The 18,192-nt window shown below is 31.6% G+C and overlaps 2 protein-coding genes and 2 long non-coding RNA genes across 18 annotated transcripts in view; 2 read left to right on the forward strand and 2 right to left on the reverse strand.

Moving 5' to 3' along the window:
- The window catches only part of LOC106617314 (fatty-acid amide hydrolase 2), a 42,152-nt gene extending 39,831 nt beyond the window's left edge, over nucleotides 1-2,321 (reverse strand). The window contains exons 1-2 of one of the 2 annotated variants that reach the window (XM_014234421.3): nucleotides 1,752-2,321; nucleotides 1,541-1,583 (exon numbers count right to left, since the gene is read on the reverse strand). In XM_014234421.3, coding sequence (XP_014089896.1) covers nucleotides 1,541-1,583; nucleotide 1,752 — 44 coding nt within the window. In that variant the 5' untranslated portion in view covers nucleotides 1,753-2,321. The remainder of the gene's footprint in view (nucleotides 1-1,540; nucleotides 1,584-1,751) is intronic. The other variant, XM_036368323.2, reaches the window with a different exon arrangement.
- LOC118681841 (uncharacterized) overlaps nucleotides 1-18,192 on the forward strand; it is a 73,318-nt gene that overhangs the window by 46,659 nt on the left and 8,467 nt on the right. Inside the window, exon 2 of the long non-coding RNA XR_004977595.2 lies at nucleotides 9,517-9,735. This is a non-coding gene — a long non-coding RNA (uncharacterized lncRNA). The remainder of the gene's footprint in view (nucleotides 1-9,516; nucleotides 9,736-18,192) is intronic.
- LOC106617302 (signal transducer and transcription activator) overlaps nucleotides 6,891-18,192 on the reverse strand; it is a 30,010-nt gene continuing 18,708 nt past the window's right edge. For 6 of the 14 annotated variants that reach the window (XM_036368302.2, XM_036368303.2, XM_036368301.2 and 3 more), the window contains 5 exons: nucleotides 17,855-18,118; nucleotides 17,606-17,791; nucleotides 17,362-17,482; nucleotides 11,562-12,186; nucleotides 6,891-8,560 (listed from right to left, as the gene is read on the reverse strand). In XM_036368302.2, the coding sequence (XP_036224195.1) occupies nucleotides 12,144-12,186; nucleotides 17,362-17,482; nucleotides 17,606-17,791; nucleotides 17,855-18,118 (614 nt within the window). In that variant the 3' untranslated portion in view covers nucleotides 6,891-8,560; nucleotides 11,562-12,143. Of the gene's footprint in view, nucleotides 8,561-11,561; nucleotides 14,177-14,681; nucleotides 14,762-15,354; nucleotides 15,493-17,361; nucleotides 17,483-17,605; nucleotides 17,792-17,854; nucleotides 18,119-18,192 lie in introns of those variants that run through there. The other 8 variants (XM_070105565.1, XM_070105562.1, XM_070105564.1 and 5 more) reach the window with 8 other exon arrangements.
- Nucleotides 16,163-18,118, forward strand: LOC138855733 (uncharacterized). Its single transcript, XR_011394805.1, has 2 exons — nucleotides 16,163-16,841; nucleotides 17,555-18,118. It is a non-coding gene; the product is annotated as an uncharacterized lncRNA (long non-coding RNA).

Below are 18,192 nucleotides of genomic sequence, written 5' to 3' on the forward strand. Positions count from 1 at the left end.
CAATTTTTGTACTTTCCAAAGATTTTATAGAATTTTTTCAACGATTCAAACAATCTTTTAACCTACATATGCAGAAAAGTATTGTTAAGTGCTCTCTCAAGCATCCTACCTTTAAAAATTCTTAAATATCACTCATTTTATACCACATACCTTTTTAACTTTTCAAGTTAGTATAATTACACTTAATCTATTAAGCGGGTTTAATCAAGTTTTATACCCATTCCTTAGCAAATATTCAATTTTTATCAACGTGTATTTAAAATCAGGTGGTAACACTATAAAAAAATTTTCTTTTCAGCCTATTAAATGACTTTCCTCGCAAAGTTGAAGTGGTTGATGTTGTTTTCATTTTTATGATATTTATATCTTACTATTTAAATACAGATCCTAGAAGCAAATGGGCCCAAAATTTAAAAAAATAGTTTCGATAAGTTGCAACTATTTTATAATATTACTTGCATGGAATACTTTTTTAGTTTAATTTCATGCATAATTATTTCCTAGTATTATATTACCGCAAAATTGTGTATGTATGTATAAAGTGTCTTCGCAGAGGTATGAACTTTTCTAGAGGTAAAGCTATTAAGCGGTCCCTGCTTTTTTTAAAACTTTAATCAAAAGACCAAAGGTTGCCCAACTTTATGGCACCCCCAGAACAATATCTAAGGTACAACTTCTTAATTGTTCCAGATGAACGGTGTATCAAGCCAAAAATCGGGCGAAACTATGACTTTATCCGAATGAATATTTGGTGTTCAAATCATATCAAGAAAATAATATATTATTATATATATTTTTGTAGGGTATGTCGAGGGCAAAATCTTATGTTGCTAAGCCAGCTACGATAGAGCATTGTGAAGCCAACGTTTGATTCGTTATAAATGAGATAAGACCGGCTATGCTTGCAAAAGTTGTGCAAAATTGGACCAACAGTATGTTTTTCATAAACGGAGTTAGGGTTGCCATATCCCCGTAGTACTTTTCAAGCACTAAATATGAAACAAGTAATTAAGCGAAAATATTTCATATATATATATTTTTTTTTTTAGTTTTATTGGAAATAAAATTTCCACATCTGTACCAAAAACACTATTTATGAAACATGAATAAGCGGTCAGACAAAATAGCTAAATTAGTTCCTCATTTCTTTAGAAAGCTGTATCTGTATTAGAAACTCAATATCAACAATAGTTTATGCTGTCTGTCGACACCATTACCGTGTAACAACTTTAAACTGCTTCAGAAGTGCTTGTAAGCTTTATAAGAAGCTTTCTCATATTATAATAGAACTCAAAAATTTGCTGCCAATGAAAGACCGATGATCTACTTGTAATAATATTTTTTGGTGGCCTTTCATGCGAAATTTCAGTCAGAATTATCCTTCTTCTTCTTCTTGTATTTAAATAGATCGGATGCAAGTAATCATAAAAGGCAGAAAACACAATTTAGCAGTAATTAAAAAAAATGCTTATAAAACAATTTAAATAATAAAATAAGTCAAACAAAAAAGTATGTACGTTTTTAGAAAATATTTACTTACAAACTTAAAAACTGATCTGCAAATGTTAATATCGATTTAAGCACTGATGGGGGCCCAAACGACCATATTTATTAATATGTTGTTGTTGTTATGTGGTGGCATCAGATGTGAGAAATTCGTACCAATGAAAGGCAATAAAACAAAAAACCATAAATAAAAGATAGAAACAACTTAAAGGAAATAAACACACTAAATATTAGGCAAAACTTACTTTTCAGTCGAACCGTCGAAAGCGTCTTCTAATCCACTAATAGCACCACTTAATCAATTATCACCGTCACAGCTTTCAAAAGCGCGGCTCAATTCACGATTACAGGTACTGTGTATACGAAACGTCGCAAGTTGTCCACCGAGCACAGCCGTTGCTGAAACCGAAATGAAACTATATAGATTGCATCTGCGAGTTTCTACGCCACTTGCCTTGCCTTGCACTGACAGCGTCATAATTGCACAACCAAACCAAAATTCATACACACACACATACATACAAACGTAAATACTACACTTCGAACGCACCGCAACTGCCGGCAAAGAGCAGAAATTTTAAGCCAAGAAATTTTACAGTTTATTATCTGTGTGTTGTTGCTTTATTTTCCTTTCGACACACAAATGTCAATGCCAGTGAATAGAAGCGCCCTTCTCTCTCGCTGGCGCTCACTTTCCATTCAATTCACTTGGCCGAACACAGCGACGAAGACGATGTCAACGATGTTTATGTTTACATTGTTGTTGCGAATGTTTACAATAGTCATTGTGGGCGGTAAGGTGTGGTGGCGACACATGCTGGTGGCGGCAGCGGCAGCGGCGGTTTGTGGTGTTCGATCTGCGAATGCGCAAAAATTAATAGTTTATTATTAATAAGTAGAAAAAAACGAGGTGCCAACTAAGACGGAATCGTATTGTAGTCTGTAAACACATTGAAAAATCGCGTCATTTTACAACAGTGGATTTTCATAAGTAAATATAGGGTTGTTCATACTGTACACACTACATAAAGCTTTTTGAAAAATCAGTAAAGCGCAGCTCATCTGCCTTCGCATCGGGTTTCTTGGTGGAAAAGTACTTTTTTCTTCGCCAATTGAGGTCGATTTTTCTTCGGCTCAATAATTCGGAATAGAGAAAAGAGCCCCTATTACAGTTTTGCCTGTCTTCGAGTAGAGTAGATTTAGACCATGCCTTACCGGAAGCTTTGTAATGTGCAATATTTTATGTAGGATATAATCAATGCGATCTTTTGAGATGTCTACTGTCTTAGCTATCTTGCGCACCGTCAATCAGTCAAACAATACGAGATTATGGACTTTTGTCACCTGTTTTCCGCCATCCTTTGTGGTAGCTGTGATCTCCTGACAGTGACTCATAATAAACAGCAAATCTTACAAAAAAATGTATAAAACGCCGAACACCGGTACGTTGACTATTAGACAGCACTATAAGTCGCAAATATGTAACAATACCGGATACCACTTATTTACATATCTCAGTTTACTATTATTTATTTATTTGAATTGCAAGTGTACAAAAATTTTATTTATTTCAAATGCAATATGCACAAATACTAAGTATTTACATTACGCTTTAATTTCACGTTTGAATATATACGAGTTCACGAATAAACCATTGCATAGTATTCTAGCTCTTTGACTATTTAAATCACATTTTGTATTCCATTTACTGAATTAATCATATGTGGATACTTTATGGACTGGTTTTATACATATCCAATGTTGGTGAATGCTTAGTTCTGGTGAAACAAATCGCTAAATACTTCAGTAGGAAGGGATAACGGCGCTGTGGTTATTGTTAGAGAGCTATCCCTATTTTAGTTACATTGAAATTACCGTTATAAGATTTAGAACCCATTTTATAGAATGGGTGGGTATACCAGTGCCCCATCTCCAAACTTCACTCACCTAAACCTAAAAGAGAGGTGTATAAGGCGATCAGAATTTTGACAGCTCCATTAGCTGAAATAATTAAGGAGTAAATAGAGTTATTTGTTTCATACCGATCCAAAACAAGGTTAGATCGCCGAAAGAACAGTCCTTGGCCGGATAAAATCCAGTTCAATGCTGGTATCGCAGAACTGAGAGTTGTGGCAATTGAAGTCGTCGTTTTGGCCAATTAAACACTTATGAGCCAACTAATTCCATTGTATAATATAAGCGTTATATTATAATTAAGCGTTAGAATGGACAAGTTACCAATGCCCTTTTTGATGCATTGCCGTAAGATCGGGAGTGAACGAGGAATTACTCGTATATATGTACTTTGCTTTTCAAATCAGCAGACATAAATGAGTCAGTGGATTGTCATATTTGACCCTGATTGGCCTGTCAAAGTCACCTCTTTTTAACATCAAATATCCAGTGAATATTTGTTGCAAAAACTTAATAGCTCGATTCACAGTCGTCTTGCTAAAACCACTAACCAAAAATACTCTTTTCTGTTATTTACGAATACTTGTACTGTGGACGGTTATTTTTCCAAAAAATATACGCAAAAGAAATCTTATTTTATGTTTATCAAATAAATTTTCTGTACGTAAATATGGCCTTTATGATAACGCTACAAGACTGTGTGATATGCCTTCGAAGATATGTATACATACTTTTCAACTAAAAGTTTCACTGCTTTAGGCTGTTTCGAAGACAAAGAAAGTAAGTGCAATTAGATCCGTTCCACCAGAAACCTTTATTTGGCACCTTGTTAGAAACAAGATTTCTTCCAGACTATTTTGTGATTGCTTGAAAATGCGTCAAAGACACTTACAAAGAGAGAATACGTCATATTTTCAGTTTTTCTTCGATGAAGACACAAATGCAAACCAAGCGGCAGAAAACGTGAATAGTTTTATGGTCCTCATACTGTAGAAATCAATCATGCGTAATTTAGGTTTTGTCGATTACGCTCCGGTAATTTTGATGTCAGAAGACCCAATTGTAGAAAATATCGATAAAATAATCGAAGCCAACAAGTCCTACCGACATGTTAGCACTGTTACGATTTCCAAAAAGTTAAATCTAGCTCAAAAAACTATTTAGTATCTTTAAACGCGGCTGGATTTAAAAAGAAGCTCGATATACGGTTATCACACGAGTTAACCCAAAATCGAAATCGATTTCTGATATGGATAGTCAACTAAAAGTGGGTCACTTATGACGTTATGACTCGTTATGAATCATTTACTATGTACTCTTAAACTCAATAAACTGTTAATACGGACCTTTACTGTCGACTAAAGAAAGTAATCGCCAAGAAGCAGCCATATTTGGTCAATAGCAAAGGATTTGTGTTCCATCACGAAAACACCAGACCACACATATCGAAAGAGAGGAGCCGGAAGCTCAGGGTGTTTAGTTGTGAGGTTTTTTGCCAATAGGGACGAGAGGGTAAGTAGTCCACCGACACCCTGCTTATCGAGTTACGCCCGAAGATTGTTGTAAAAAATACACCTAACGCCGCCAATCTTGCAGCTGATTTCGCTGCCGAACTTTTCACTGCAGTATCAATTCGTGGTCGGTTGCGTAATCTTTCCAGTGCAGCCGCTGTATTCACTGTAATATAAGATTGGCTTGACTAACTCTGTGTAACACCAATGTATAGTATAGGTGATAAACCCCATGTTGGTCCTAGCATCTTCTTCCAAGCGTAGAAAGCACCGCTGGCCTTTTTCACACTCTTAACCACATTAAGTTTCCACGTCAATTTGCTGTCCAAAATTACTCCCAGGTACTTGGTATAATAGTAGTTAACTCTACCCCGTTTACATCTAGGTTGGCCGATATTGCCATTTGATGTATAACTTTTAGAGTGCTATTGATTACGGATTTCTGTGAGATTGCCTTTATGATATTACCTTCAACATGCCAAAAAGTTATCGCGCAAAACGGTGGATAATAATAACTATGCTAAATACAAATTTCATTTTAATGCAAAAATATTGGATTTTACTAGATCTAGTAATTTACTAGTAACAGTGATTGTCCAATCTATTTCTGGGATTTTTTTCTTACTATGATATATCGATCGTTATAACCACATCTTATACTGCATCCAAAACTTCTAATGACGAATTACTAGAAACAATTTCATTTCAAATTAAAAAACGGAAAAGCACGTATTTGGTCACATTTTTTGTTTGTAATTATTTTGAGTTTATTGATAAAATAACCAGTTGGCTTGAGTCGTTTATATGACAATAAACCAATTAGAAACGTCAATGACACATATTCAATTCAATTTGTTTGTAATATTATTATTATTCTTCGTTGCTGTAAATAATTTTGCAGTAACATACAATTCACCATCAAAATATGTCTACATATGTATGTATGTGCACTTGTGCGATGATATTTAGTTTTAGTTTTTTGTTTTTTTTCTCTTCTGCTCAATAAATCGTAATTTCATTCATTCGATGTATATTCTTCTTCTTTTTATAAATATTATTAAACATGTAGTATGTGTTCGTATGTATGTTTATATAGAATTCACTGCGCGTTTTGCATTAATGTGAATGTCATAGTAAAAGGACGAGTCATTTAAAAAAATATTTGTTTTGTAGCTGATAAAATTTCTGCTTCTTTTTTTTGTTTTCTTGTTTTTCAAGTAGTAGAAAGTTAATAGCAAATCTGACAATATATTTAATACATGAATATAAAGTATTAGTGATTCGAGTTTGAAAATTCAAGGGCTTGAGCTGTGTAGCAAAAACCTTCATCTTTCTTAATAGTCAATATTTCATATTTCCTCGTAAGAATTGCAGTTTGCTTTAAGCTAGTAATTTTTTTTTTGTGTATGAGATTTTTCTAAAATGCTGCATGTACATATACAGTTTTTCAATTTGAAAAGTTCAGTTGTGTTGTGTAGTTAATAAAAAGCCACTGACATGTCAACATTCGATATATTTAGTATACATACAATCTTTTTGGTGCTTAAGAACTAGATATCAGTTTACATGTAAATACATTTTCAATTACAACACTCGCTGTTTTTTTGCACTTATTTATTTTTTTTTATACTTTATTCAATGTATTCTTTATCTTTTTTAAGTTAAATATGTGTGTATAGTGTAATATGGTTTTTTTTTTGTAAAATGTATATTTCTATGCATAAACGTACATACAAATACGAAGACTTTACTTTGTATGCGATAAATAGTGTTTGCTCTCTGTAAACATACAGTTGGCGATATTAATATGTGCTCTAAATGGACGTGCTTGTATTCAAGTTATGGGTAATTTTATTTGTTTATTATAATAAAAGACAAAGAATGTTAAATATTATCTCTTAAGTTGTTCAGTAGATTTATCAAATATTTTCTGTTTTTCGGTCATAACCTCAAACTAAATTTTGTTTTAACCTTAAATAATTTTTTTTATTGGGTCATAACCTCAAATTCAATTTATTTCTCTTACTTTTTCTGCCAACATGCAACTGCGCATATTGATATCGCTAACTGTACTTAATAAATGTATATTTACGTATATCTTTTTTTTTAAACATTACTTTCTAAGCTTAGTAATAAACACGCTTTTGTTTTTGTTTACGAAAATCGTTTAAAATTTCACCACATTTAATGCAAATATTTTCAAATATTATGTTTGTTTTCAAAATGCTTATTCCTAAAACTACAACTGCATATCGCTCATATTTAACTTAGTACTTTACAAAAATGAAAACTTAACATGAAATTAAATTAATAAGCTAATTGCTAGAGACATGAAGTGGAAGCCAATTATAATTATGTATCATAAATTTTGTAAAATAAGAATCACAAATTATTGTATTCAATAATTAAATTTAAGGCAATTAATGCACACATAAATAAACGTAGGATTTTTTTTGTTTTATTGAGAACATTAAAAATTATCGGCGAATTTTTTTGCTTATAAATAAGATAAGTACTACTTTGATATATATGCGTGAATTGTCAAAGAAAAAATTTTAATTTAAAAAAAAGTAACGGCCAAAGTGTTGCGACCGCACAACAGATCCATTCAAAAAGTTGAAATTAAAAAAATATATATATAAAAATGAAAATAAATTTCAAATACTGCTCACTATAATAAAAGTAAAAATTTCAAGAGATACTTTGGACCGTATTAATTTTAATTTTTTTTTTATTTCAAATACAAAAATAAAAGTGCAAAATAAAATTGTTTTACACGCAACTAGCAAAAAATATAGAAATATACACAGAGTAAAATAACTTGGTGAGCGCCGCGCGCACCCCCGCGAAAGGTAACTAGCGCAGCAATACACAGTTTGAGACGTGTATCGTTTTTAGCTCACAAGTAGAGAACAGTGAGGTTTATGCTTCTGAAAAACGCGTATAAATCAATTACTTAGCGTTACTTAAATTAGTTGCACTTAGACTAAGTAGTAAACACACTTATCGTCAAACATTCAACATAGCGACCGGTTAGTAGTCAGTAGTGATTTCCTTTACTTTCTCATTTTCTATAATGTTTCGTATTTAATTTTTTACTTTCATAAAAAAATGTGCTCACTGAATTCAACATTTAATGTTATGATGATGTGGACTCTTCATATTTGCACCAGCTGGCATGCAGATATTTATAATTATTTTTTTTTTTTTGTTTTCATTTTATTTTTTGTAAGTATGTACTTAGTTAACCACAAAACAACAAGTACCAGTGATAAGGAATTCAAGTATTCAAGCACCCGCAACATTAAAAAGTTCATTTGACTATTAAATATAGATTTACAAAGCACAAAAATAAGTGAAAATTTAATATAATTATATAAGGCAACGGCGAGTATAAAACTATTACATTTACTTTTAAAAACTATTATAGTTATTTACCACTAACGATAGTTACAAGTTTTTCGAAGAGAGTAGGCAAGATAGTGTACATAAAAAAAATATATGTTTTTTTTGTTTTCCGGAGAGGAAATATAGACTAAATATATAATTTAAAGGCGGAACAGCATGCATAACGGTAAATGGAAATATCATATCATATTCAGCATCGACTAGCGACATGAAAGTGTACACTGCAAATAGAAATGAAAAATAAAGTTTAAATGAAAATTTTCAAAAATTGTATAAAACAATATTTAAATGCAAAAAATTGTATACAAAAACAATTACTACATTTATAGTAGTACATAGATCCAATACATATATTTATAATATTTGATAGTAAAACTAATTTTTTTTAAACAATTACATACATACATATGTGTGTATGTATCTGCTATACATATATACCCTAAATATTTAAATATAAATAGTTGGGTTGTTTTCTCTTAAAGTATTTAAAAATTTATTTCAATAACATTTATATTAGCTAGTTATATTTTAGTTAGATTAAAATACACGTGTATAACATCAATTTAAAATTGGCTCAGCACTTTCGCTAAATTCGTATGTGTAAATTCTTAGTTTATCTTTTAGATTTAATACACATTATATTTTAATTAATTTTATATTTAAGACAGCCACCGTAGTATTGTATTTCAGGTCAACATATTTCATTTGTATGCACTGCAATTATGTACATTATACATTAGTTCCAGGTGCAAAAACTATAGAAAATTTATTTGGTTTAAAATATATGATTTTCCGTTATTTTTTTTTTTAATTTCGAGATTCTTATTTCCAAACGATTAGACCCGGATTAGAAGCAAAAAAAATACAAAATATTTCAGCAGCCTTCGCTATCTCTTCACTATGCTCTCTTGTCTGAAAATTTACTTACTCATATAAAAGCAACAACAAGGTTTGTTAGTTGAATTCAATAGAAAAGAGTCTGGCAATACTTGTTAGAGCATCTTCAATGCTACCAAGCTCCGTTTTGCACAATTTTTAGACCAGCTATACCAGCATGAATAGCTCAAACAACAAATGACTGTCAACAATGAAAATGCAAATGCTATGTTTTTTGCACTCTCTTACTTACTCTCATATAACACAATTTTATATTCCATCTAATTTTTTCACTTTCCAGCTCCAATTACTACATGGGGATAAAACTTTGCACAAATAGTGCATTTAAGGAATGTCATCTAAGGTCTAAAAATGTCAAAATCGGACCATAACTATTCAAGCCCCAAAATACCGGAAATGTGGACCCTAGAGCCTATGGTTGACTTTCTACCGAAAATATGGGTGAATGTGTGAGATATATAATCAAAATCAGGAGAAGATCCTTTCTTGATAATACTAGGTATGTATGTCAAAAATTGGTTGAATTGGGTCAATATTCCCCTTAGCCCTCATACACCTAATAGAAAGATTTTTGAAATTCCGGCTGACTTTATACCCCATATATCGATATGTGAGTTATCTTAATCAAATTCGAGTGAGCGTGTTTCTCATTCTCGATTTCGTCGAATAATGAATGTTGAACTCTTTTGCAAGATTTTTAATATGAAGTTTTTCCAACACCTTAAGGTATTTGCACGGCTTTGATACTTGCAAATTGCAAAAGTATGAAAAAGTTCCTGTGCGAATAATAGGAACCTTAACGTGGTGCAGTGGTTTAAGTCACAAGGCATTTTCGGTGCCTTCCAATCTATATGCGGGGTGTTGCATGGCACTTCAAGTTGGTTGCTTGAGGCCTACTGCTAAGGGACAGCACTGTTAAGTGGTACACTGACGGCTCGAAAACGTCGAAAGGCATTGTTGGTGGCGTCGCAGGACCGCGTACCAGCTGCCTCCAGGATGGTAGGACCGGAACCATGCGTTCGTTTGGTTCCCATACCATAAAGGAGCTGCACTTCCTTATTGATTATGAAGTAGTTTTTGTTTTTTTAATTAGTGATTGTTTAATAAGAAGTAATAATTTAATTTTTTTTAATTAAAGAGAATACATGAATAAAATTTTTAGCCATCATATTTTTGTAAAACTTTTTTTAGGAAAATATATCAAAAATTTCGGTTATTTATTTTAATTTGTTGCTTTTGTTTTATACAGTACTGTATGCGAAAGTATGTGTTCATAAAAATTGCAGTGAAACTACAAAAGACGTATAATAACATAATAATTCAACTAATCTTCGTTCCGGATATTGGATATTGGCGCCACATTTTCGGAGTATGGTGATCATTTGGTTGGTATATGGTATTTTTTTGAAACCATGTTATCTTGAACTCAAGCAATAGAACATTTCATTCTCTTTTACCAATACTGTTGTGCCTACAGAAATATTTTACACTATTTGTATTTTACACACATTGTCCAGTCTGCCTGTCTCTTTGCAGTTGTTATTCATTTAAAATTTTTCGATCTGTCCACTGTGGTGGAAAAAAATAATTTTTTGTATATCGTGGCATGTTTTCTTTAAAAATATTAAGCGTTTTAGTAAATTTATATATCCTTGCGGGTAGGGATTGATTGGAACGGCCCATTCTATTTTACCATAAGTCAATTTGTTTGCCTTAAATAATTGCAATAGAGTGATGATACGCTTTAAGCCATAGTTATACTCGTATATTAATTTTCACACAACGCGCAATTAAAAATAGCACTCTTATTTTTATAAACAACTCCAAAAGGGCGATCAATGTAAAACGTACTTGTAAATAGGAGTACACTTACTTTAAGCAAACCCGAATGATAGCTAATTTTTCATGCCGTTATGTTAAGCTAAAAACACAATTTTAATTAAATTGGTATTGCAAATAGACCAGCTTTTGAATTGAGGCATATTCCAAATAGCACTACTATAAATATGAACATAACTGTACTATACTACACTTTAACTTTTAAACGTGCTTATTAAAATTTTCTATTTGATTTTTTGCTATTGATTAACGGATATTGAAACAATTTAATTGCACTTTTAAACTTAAAACTAAGGCGCGCGTTTTTTTTTATATTTTAAATATTTATTCTATCAAATAAAAACAATTGGATGCGGAACTAATGTAGAATACGTAAAAATTTAGATCGCTATTTATGCTAATATTTTTGTATAAAATAATGCATTATAAAAAAATGTAAACTTTAATTCAATAAAAATGTAAATGAAAAAAAATATGTGTACATACCATGCGCTCACAAAATGATAAAACAGCAAAGTATCCTTTCGTAGAGTATTTCAATAACTCGTTTTCTTTGTGTTTTTTGTTTTTTTCTTGTTTTAAACATGCTTCGTTCTTCAAACCATTAGTGGCATTTTGCTTTACTTGGGTGTTCAGCGATGTTTTACAAGTCGCACAGTGACAGCAATTTTGAAATATGCAGAGCAACGTAGTTTTGAAAATATTGCTCGACAATTTATTAACGGTAGTTAATTGTGTGGACAGATGTGTGTACGGTTAATTATTAGTTATAACTAATACACTGGCCTGCTTTGCTACTAAACGCGTGACTCTCACTTGCGATATATGTATGTGAATATATGCAAATGCTTGTTTTGATATTATAAGTCATAAAGTCCATAGAAAAGTTGCAGTTTCTAAACAATTATACGCTTTATACTTCACTCATGGCAAATAGTTAAAATGTATTTTATAGTATAAGTTATGTTGTTGTTTTTTTTTATTGTTATTACTTTTTTTCTTTTTCCTTTTCTATTCAATCAATTTCTTAACGTGTGTATATGTATGTATATCACTGCTTGTGTGTATCTATCCGCATCCATCATAAATTATTGATTCAAAATCACTAAAACTGAGAGAAAAATACACAAAAACAAAAATTATAGACATTAAATAGAAAACACACACAAAATATATATTATAAATATTAATAAATACTTTTTAAGTATAGTATGTTCAGTAAGAAGAAAATGTAGTACTAATTAATAGAGGTGTGTTAAAATGAAATTAAATAATGAATATGAAATTTTGGCGGCTTTTTAGCATGCAATTGATAGAGAAAAGTAAAGCCAAGTGCTATAAGATGATTCCGCTTTCTTGTTACATCTACATTATATACAGTTGTGTTCATGAAAATAATAGTGCAACAAGTTCTTATATTTAAAAATCTTTCCTAACAATTCGTATACTGACTTTAAAAGTCAATAAGCGTGCTTATTTTGGTAGAATACACTTCAAATTATAAAAACGAAAAAACCCCGTTACTTTTGTTTTGACTAACGTTTCTATGACACACTTTCGCACTTTCTAAAAAAAAAACATGCTGTTCATTAAAATAGTAGTGCTCGTCGTTGGGTGTCGATAAATTAAAAAATTAATAAATACTCGTAGTTGCGTTAAGTGAGTGCATTTAACGGATTTAATCATTTTCTGATGCAACTTTTTTGAAATCCCAATGCTCTTTCTTTTTTAGTGGGTAATGGAAGACATTGCTTTATCGAGAAGAGTGAATTTATAGTAAAGCTAAGGCAACAAGACAGAACAAGCAATAGTGGGGTACAGCTACACAAAGATATCCAATGGTATAAAATGCAATGCAATGAATAAGGAGGAGAAAAGATTGATGTAATGTAATAATCGAAAAGTTATGGAGAGATGTTAAACGAGTTGTAGCAACAGCAACACAATCCATCAAGTAGAACACAACTTTTGCTAGTCGTCAAGGAGGTCTATGGAACGTCGGTGTATGTTCGTCAATCGAAAACTTTTACACTATGACTACTATATTGTTAACTGGATTTTTTCTGTTTTTCCTTCAACAAAGTAGGCAATATTATTTAATTGAACAGGCTATTTTTTAAGTTTTTTTTAAATAAATCTTAACTAGAAATTTCTTTTTATTATTGAATTCGTAGTTTGTATTTTAACTTAAATTTTTTGTTTTATAGCTAGAACCCACCAGCACTACTATTTTCATGAACACAGCTGTATATATTTTTTTACCACGAAAGAGCATTTGTGGCCACAAATCCTCCCTAAACTCTTAAATTTCTCTTCTGCTATGTGAACAGCTAAGTTGAGCGGCAAGCAAAAACACACCATTGACATGCAACATCTAAACAGATGCAGTGACGTGACCAAGCAAAGCACATCTATTTAAACATCTATTATAGACATTTGAATACAAGGTTTACAACAAAAGACTGAGTGGCCCAATACAACTACATATTATCACTATAGTTTTCCGCGGCTGATGCGCAAGAACATTGAGCATGCAAGTACACACATTAATTGCGAATAAATTTTTTACTTTTCATTTTTTTTTTAGTATGCAAAAAATGTCACTGCAGTATTGTGACAATCGAGTGAAGAATGAGTTATGCTAAAATTTACTTTTTTTTGTGTTTTCTTTTGTTGTAATAACGCGTGTTAACACTTTTAACGACTTTAGATGTGATTTAGTATTTTTTTTTTGTAATATTTTATTTCTTCAACGTAAAAAGTAAGTGAAGCACATATACTTTTTATTTCTGCAAAATGTATTTCTTTTATATATATTTTTTTTAAACTTTTTTTCACATTTCATTTGTCCTTGCTTTTTCTCATAGCTTAATAAATATTTTTTTTGTCATAGCTTAGTAATTACTTGGCATGCGCTTAATTTCCCAATCGTGCGCATTTTTTGAGTAGCGAAGTATTTGTAAGTTATTTTGTATTTGCCAAAACATATTTCGAACCGAATCATTTTGGTTCGTTACAATGCTTTTCGTTTGTTTTACAAGTAGGTGATTGTATTAATGTGTGTGCGTACTCAAAGATGCATTAGGGTGTTACTCTGCGATCTAAATAAATGCAAGCAAAAATTTGTCTTAATTCTTTTGGTTATTTATGAAATGAAAATTAGTAATACGCTTTAAATATATTAGTTATAGATATGTTTTTATTTATATGTATGGTATTAATTATATAAGTAGTCATTGGAGTAACAGCTTCCTTAGCTAAACAGCTAGGGCAGCTTATAATTAGTCAGGGTGGTGGTTAGTTTGATATAGATGGCAATACTTTTTTTTAAGAAGTTTTTTATTTCAAACCATCGGTAGCAGCGAAAATGCATATAAACACGCAACAAATGACAACAAAATGTTTATGAGCATGAGTGAAAACTGGCGCAACAGCGACAATTTTATTTCTTGGCCCAGAAATTAGCATGTTGTTTGCTGGTCAATTGAAAAAATTAATGAACGACAGCAACAGTTTGTGGATGAATGAGTTATAGCATGAATGCCTTATTGATTTTTTTGTTACTACTTAAATGCACAACAACACAGACTGTAAGTATGTACGTACGTAAGTCACATATCCATGAATTAGTGATTTTTTTTTAAATAAATTGTTAAGAACTTAGACATCATAATTGCATAAAGTACCTAGAAGAAGTGAAAAAAGTGAACTTAAGTTGCTTAAGTCTGTGGTATTTGAAAAACAGTTAAATTCGAAAACGGAAGTAGAAAAGCGCTTAACACTATCTTATATAAATTATTTGTAATTAAAAGGATATAGTATTTTAATGTTGGCGGAAGTGGTGAATTAGCACTGTATGTATGTTCATTCCAGCACAGCTCCGTTCGCCGTTATTTGTTCAAATATTTACTTCTTTTTTGTATCAATTGAAAAGCGTCCAATGATTTCCATATTTAAAACTACAATAAGTTACCCAAAACAAATGTGGAAATTGTGTAATTTAAGTAAGAAATTAGTTAGTTAATAGATGTGGTAATGAGAAGTTTTGAGTGGTGGCATTGATTGGCTATATGGCTAAATGGCTGAATGGCTGTGAGAACGTACGCATTAATTTGCTTTGTTTATCAACGTACAAAAAAAAAGTAATAATAATAATGAAAAAAAAACATAACAGCACATTATAACACATTTCAAGACAGTAGTGCAACACTTTAAATTTTCAATAAGAAAAAAGAAAATATAACCAAATCAATGAAAACGAAATGTTAAGAAAAAATACCTGCTTAAATGTCTTGAGCAACTGTTGCATGACATGTTGCACACACTCCACTAAATATTTGACCATTCATTATACCAATTATATACAGCCCACCCATTTCAGATGCAATTCCAATCGATGCCAAGATCTTCGATATAACTATCGAGTTTGTGTATGTGTGTTTAAGAAAATATTGGTTTCATCACACAGGGAGGACGCGTGAGGTTAAGCGTGTGTGTAGTGGCAAAAGATTTAAGATGCACGCAGTCGTTTTTGATTTATTTTGTTGTCGAAAGTATAGTTGTCGGACAGCCAGAAGAATCGGGAGAAAAATAAAAGACAAAATTGTGTTCAGTTATATTGAAATAAATCATATACTTCATACACAAATAGGCTAGGTTTTGTTATTTCTGTTAAACATATCAACATTTTCCAAAAAATCGGCACAGTCGAAAGAAAACTGCGCTGACTGACCTCATTTAGCATTGATTAAATGAAACAACCCAATGCAAACAACGCACCATTAGTGATTTATGCTAAAAAGCTTGATTTCCGGTCATCATAAAAAAAAAAACATTAATTAATTCAACAGGTGAGAGGTTAATTTTCAAAGTATTGCGATCTAGTTTTCAAATAGAGCAAAAGCAAGGTTCATTCATAGAGATAGTGTTCAAAGGTTTAAGCAAAATACAAATATACAAATTAAATTTGTTTGCCAAGTTAAAATTAAAGAGAAAAAAATACATAATACACGAAATAACTTCAATTTTGCATAAAATATGTCAAAATGTTGCCACAGTCATATGTTGGAAATTTGAAAAAAAAAATGTATTTTATCTGCGTATTTACTAGATATTTTGTCACATCCCCTTATTTGTAATTGTACAGTATTATCTTTCGCACATACAGAAATATAAATTTAGTACAGAAAAAAAATGGCTGCAAAATTTCGTCATATTTTCATAATTCCTGAACACATTTAGTTATCTTTAAAATATCAATAACAAGAAAAAACGTTAAAGCTATAACCTTTCACATACAAAAAAAAAATGTCCATACATGAATTTGATTTTGATCGGTCGGTGTATGGTGGTTATATGCTATACTGATACGATCTCAACAATTTCATCGGAGAATTTCGTGAAGATATCTTGACAAAAAAAAAAAAAAACTTGTAAGGCAGTTATATGCTAAAGTGTTCTGAACAATTTGTTAGATTTTACCGTTACGCTAAACAATAATCCGTGAAGATATCTTGTCAAATAAACAACTTTTTCTTACAAGAACTTCATTTTGATCGCTCAGTTTATATGGCAACAATATCCTACAGTGGTCCAATATCGATTCCGACAAATGAGCAGCCTTTTAGGCAGAATAGGACGTGTGCGCAATTTCAAATCGACATCTCAAAAACTGAGACCAATTCGTGTATGTACAATACAACCAGACAGACGGGTCTCCGACGTTTCTTTTTAGGTGTTACCGAAAATGGAGTATGGAGTACTTTGGTAAGTGATTACAAGAACAATAAAATAAATTAGATTTTAGTTGTCCAACCGTAAGAGATCATTGAGCACACTCCGAGTGGCTATTTGATTTAAAGTGAAACATTTTCAATACAGTAGTACGAAGATACAAGGTGTGAGCCATTTCTATACCCTTAAACCGCGCCCAACAATGATTGCATAATTCTAGCTATAATAATCTAGAATAGTTAAATTTTAAACAGATACAAAGTCAGTTTTAACCGTTCTAACAAAGCCTCTTTCAAGAACTTAAAGAGGAAATCTCAACACATATGACTTGACAACAATAATAGCACATAGGATAGAACAAAAAATTTTATAAGGATCGTTAACCAAAACTTTAAACAAAAAATTTACTACTTTAGTCAGATAAAAGAATAGTAAAAGCAGCCCATTAAACTTATGATTACAAAAAAATTAGTAAAGTATTATATAATAATTCAATTTCGAAAATTAATTAAAGCAAAAATTATTTTTTTAACAAACAACAACAAAAACTTACTTCGGTATTGATATATCTTGCGGTTGATGTTGCGGCGTGCCCACCACAGAACCGCCCTCTATGGCCGGCACGTGTGCCCTTATTGTATTTGCAACATAGCCATCACGTGTTGTTTGTTCTTCTAAAAGCAATTTTTATTTAATTAGCGAAGTTAAAGCAAATTCATTATGTTAAAAAATCCTATTTTCGCTAGCAATTAAGCGGAGGTTAGCATATTTATCAATGCGTTGATGTTAGCACTTACCGACGTGGTGTGAGTAGAAGCTACCAAACGCCTCATCACGTGCCAAATTCTTTGGAAAGACAGTACGTAAAACGTTCAAGTCATGTATGCGGTCGGCCAAACAGCGTATATTTAAATCTCGTGACGTCCAAGGTGCCAACATAAGTTTATTACCCTGATCGTCGACAAAAGCTACAGTTATACCACCTAATAAGGGAAGACATAATACGCTTAAGTGTGTTTCGCAAATAAATTCAACGAGTCACATACCCAATTCGCTGTCAGAGAAACGCAGTAAAAATGTGCCATATTGTTGCATAGGTAAAATTTCTTCCAAAGTCTTGCGCTTATTTATGAAACCAACAATAAGACCCTCTTTCCACAGATTCAATAAATGATCCTTGGTCAATTTCATTATGGCAAAGAACCAATCCCAGAAGGTGAATGTTCGATCAGGCAGAGGTTCTTTGCAGAACTGGGCCCAAGTTATGAACTCATTATGCTCTCCAGCTTCGTTGCGGAAAAGTTTCTCATCTAAAAATTAAAATTAAAAAAAAAATTTAATAGCTCGCGCACGTTCTAAATAATCGTAAAGATGGTATAACTCA

Source organism: Bactrocera oleae, chromosome 2 (genome assembly GCF_042242935.1).
Source record: "Bactrocera oleae isolate idBacOlea1 chromosome 2, idBacOlea1, whole genome shotgun sequence".
Taxonomy (NCBI): domain Eukaryota; kingdom Metazoa; phylum Arthropoda; class Insecta; order Diptera; family Tephritidae; genus Bactrocera; species Bactrocera oleae.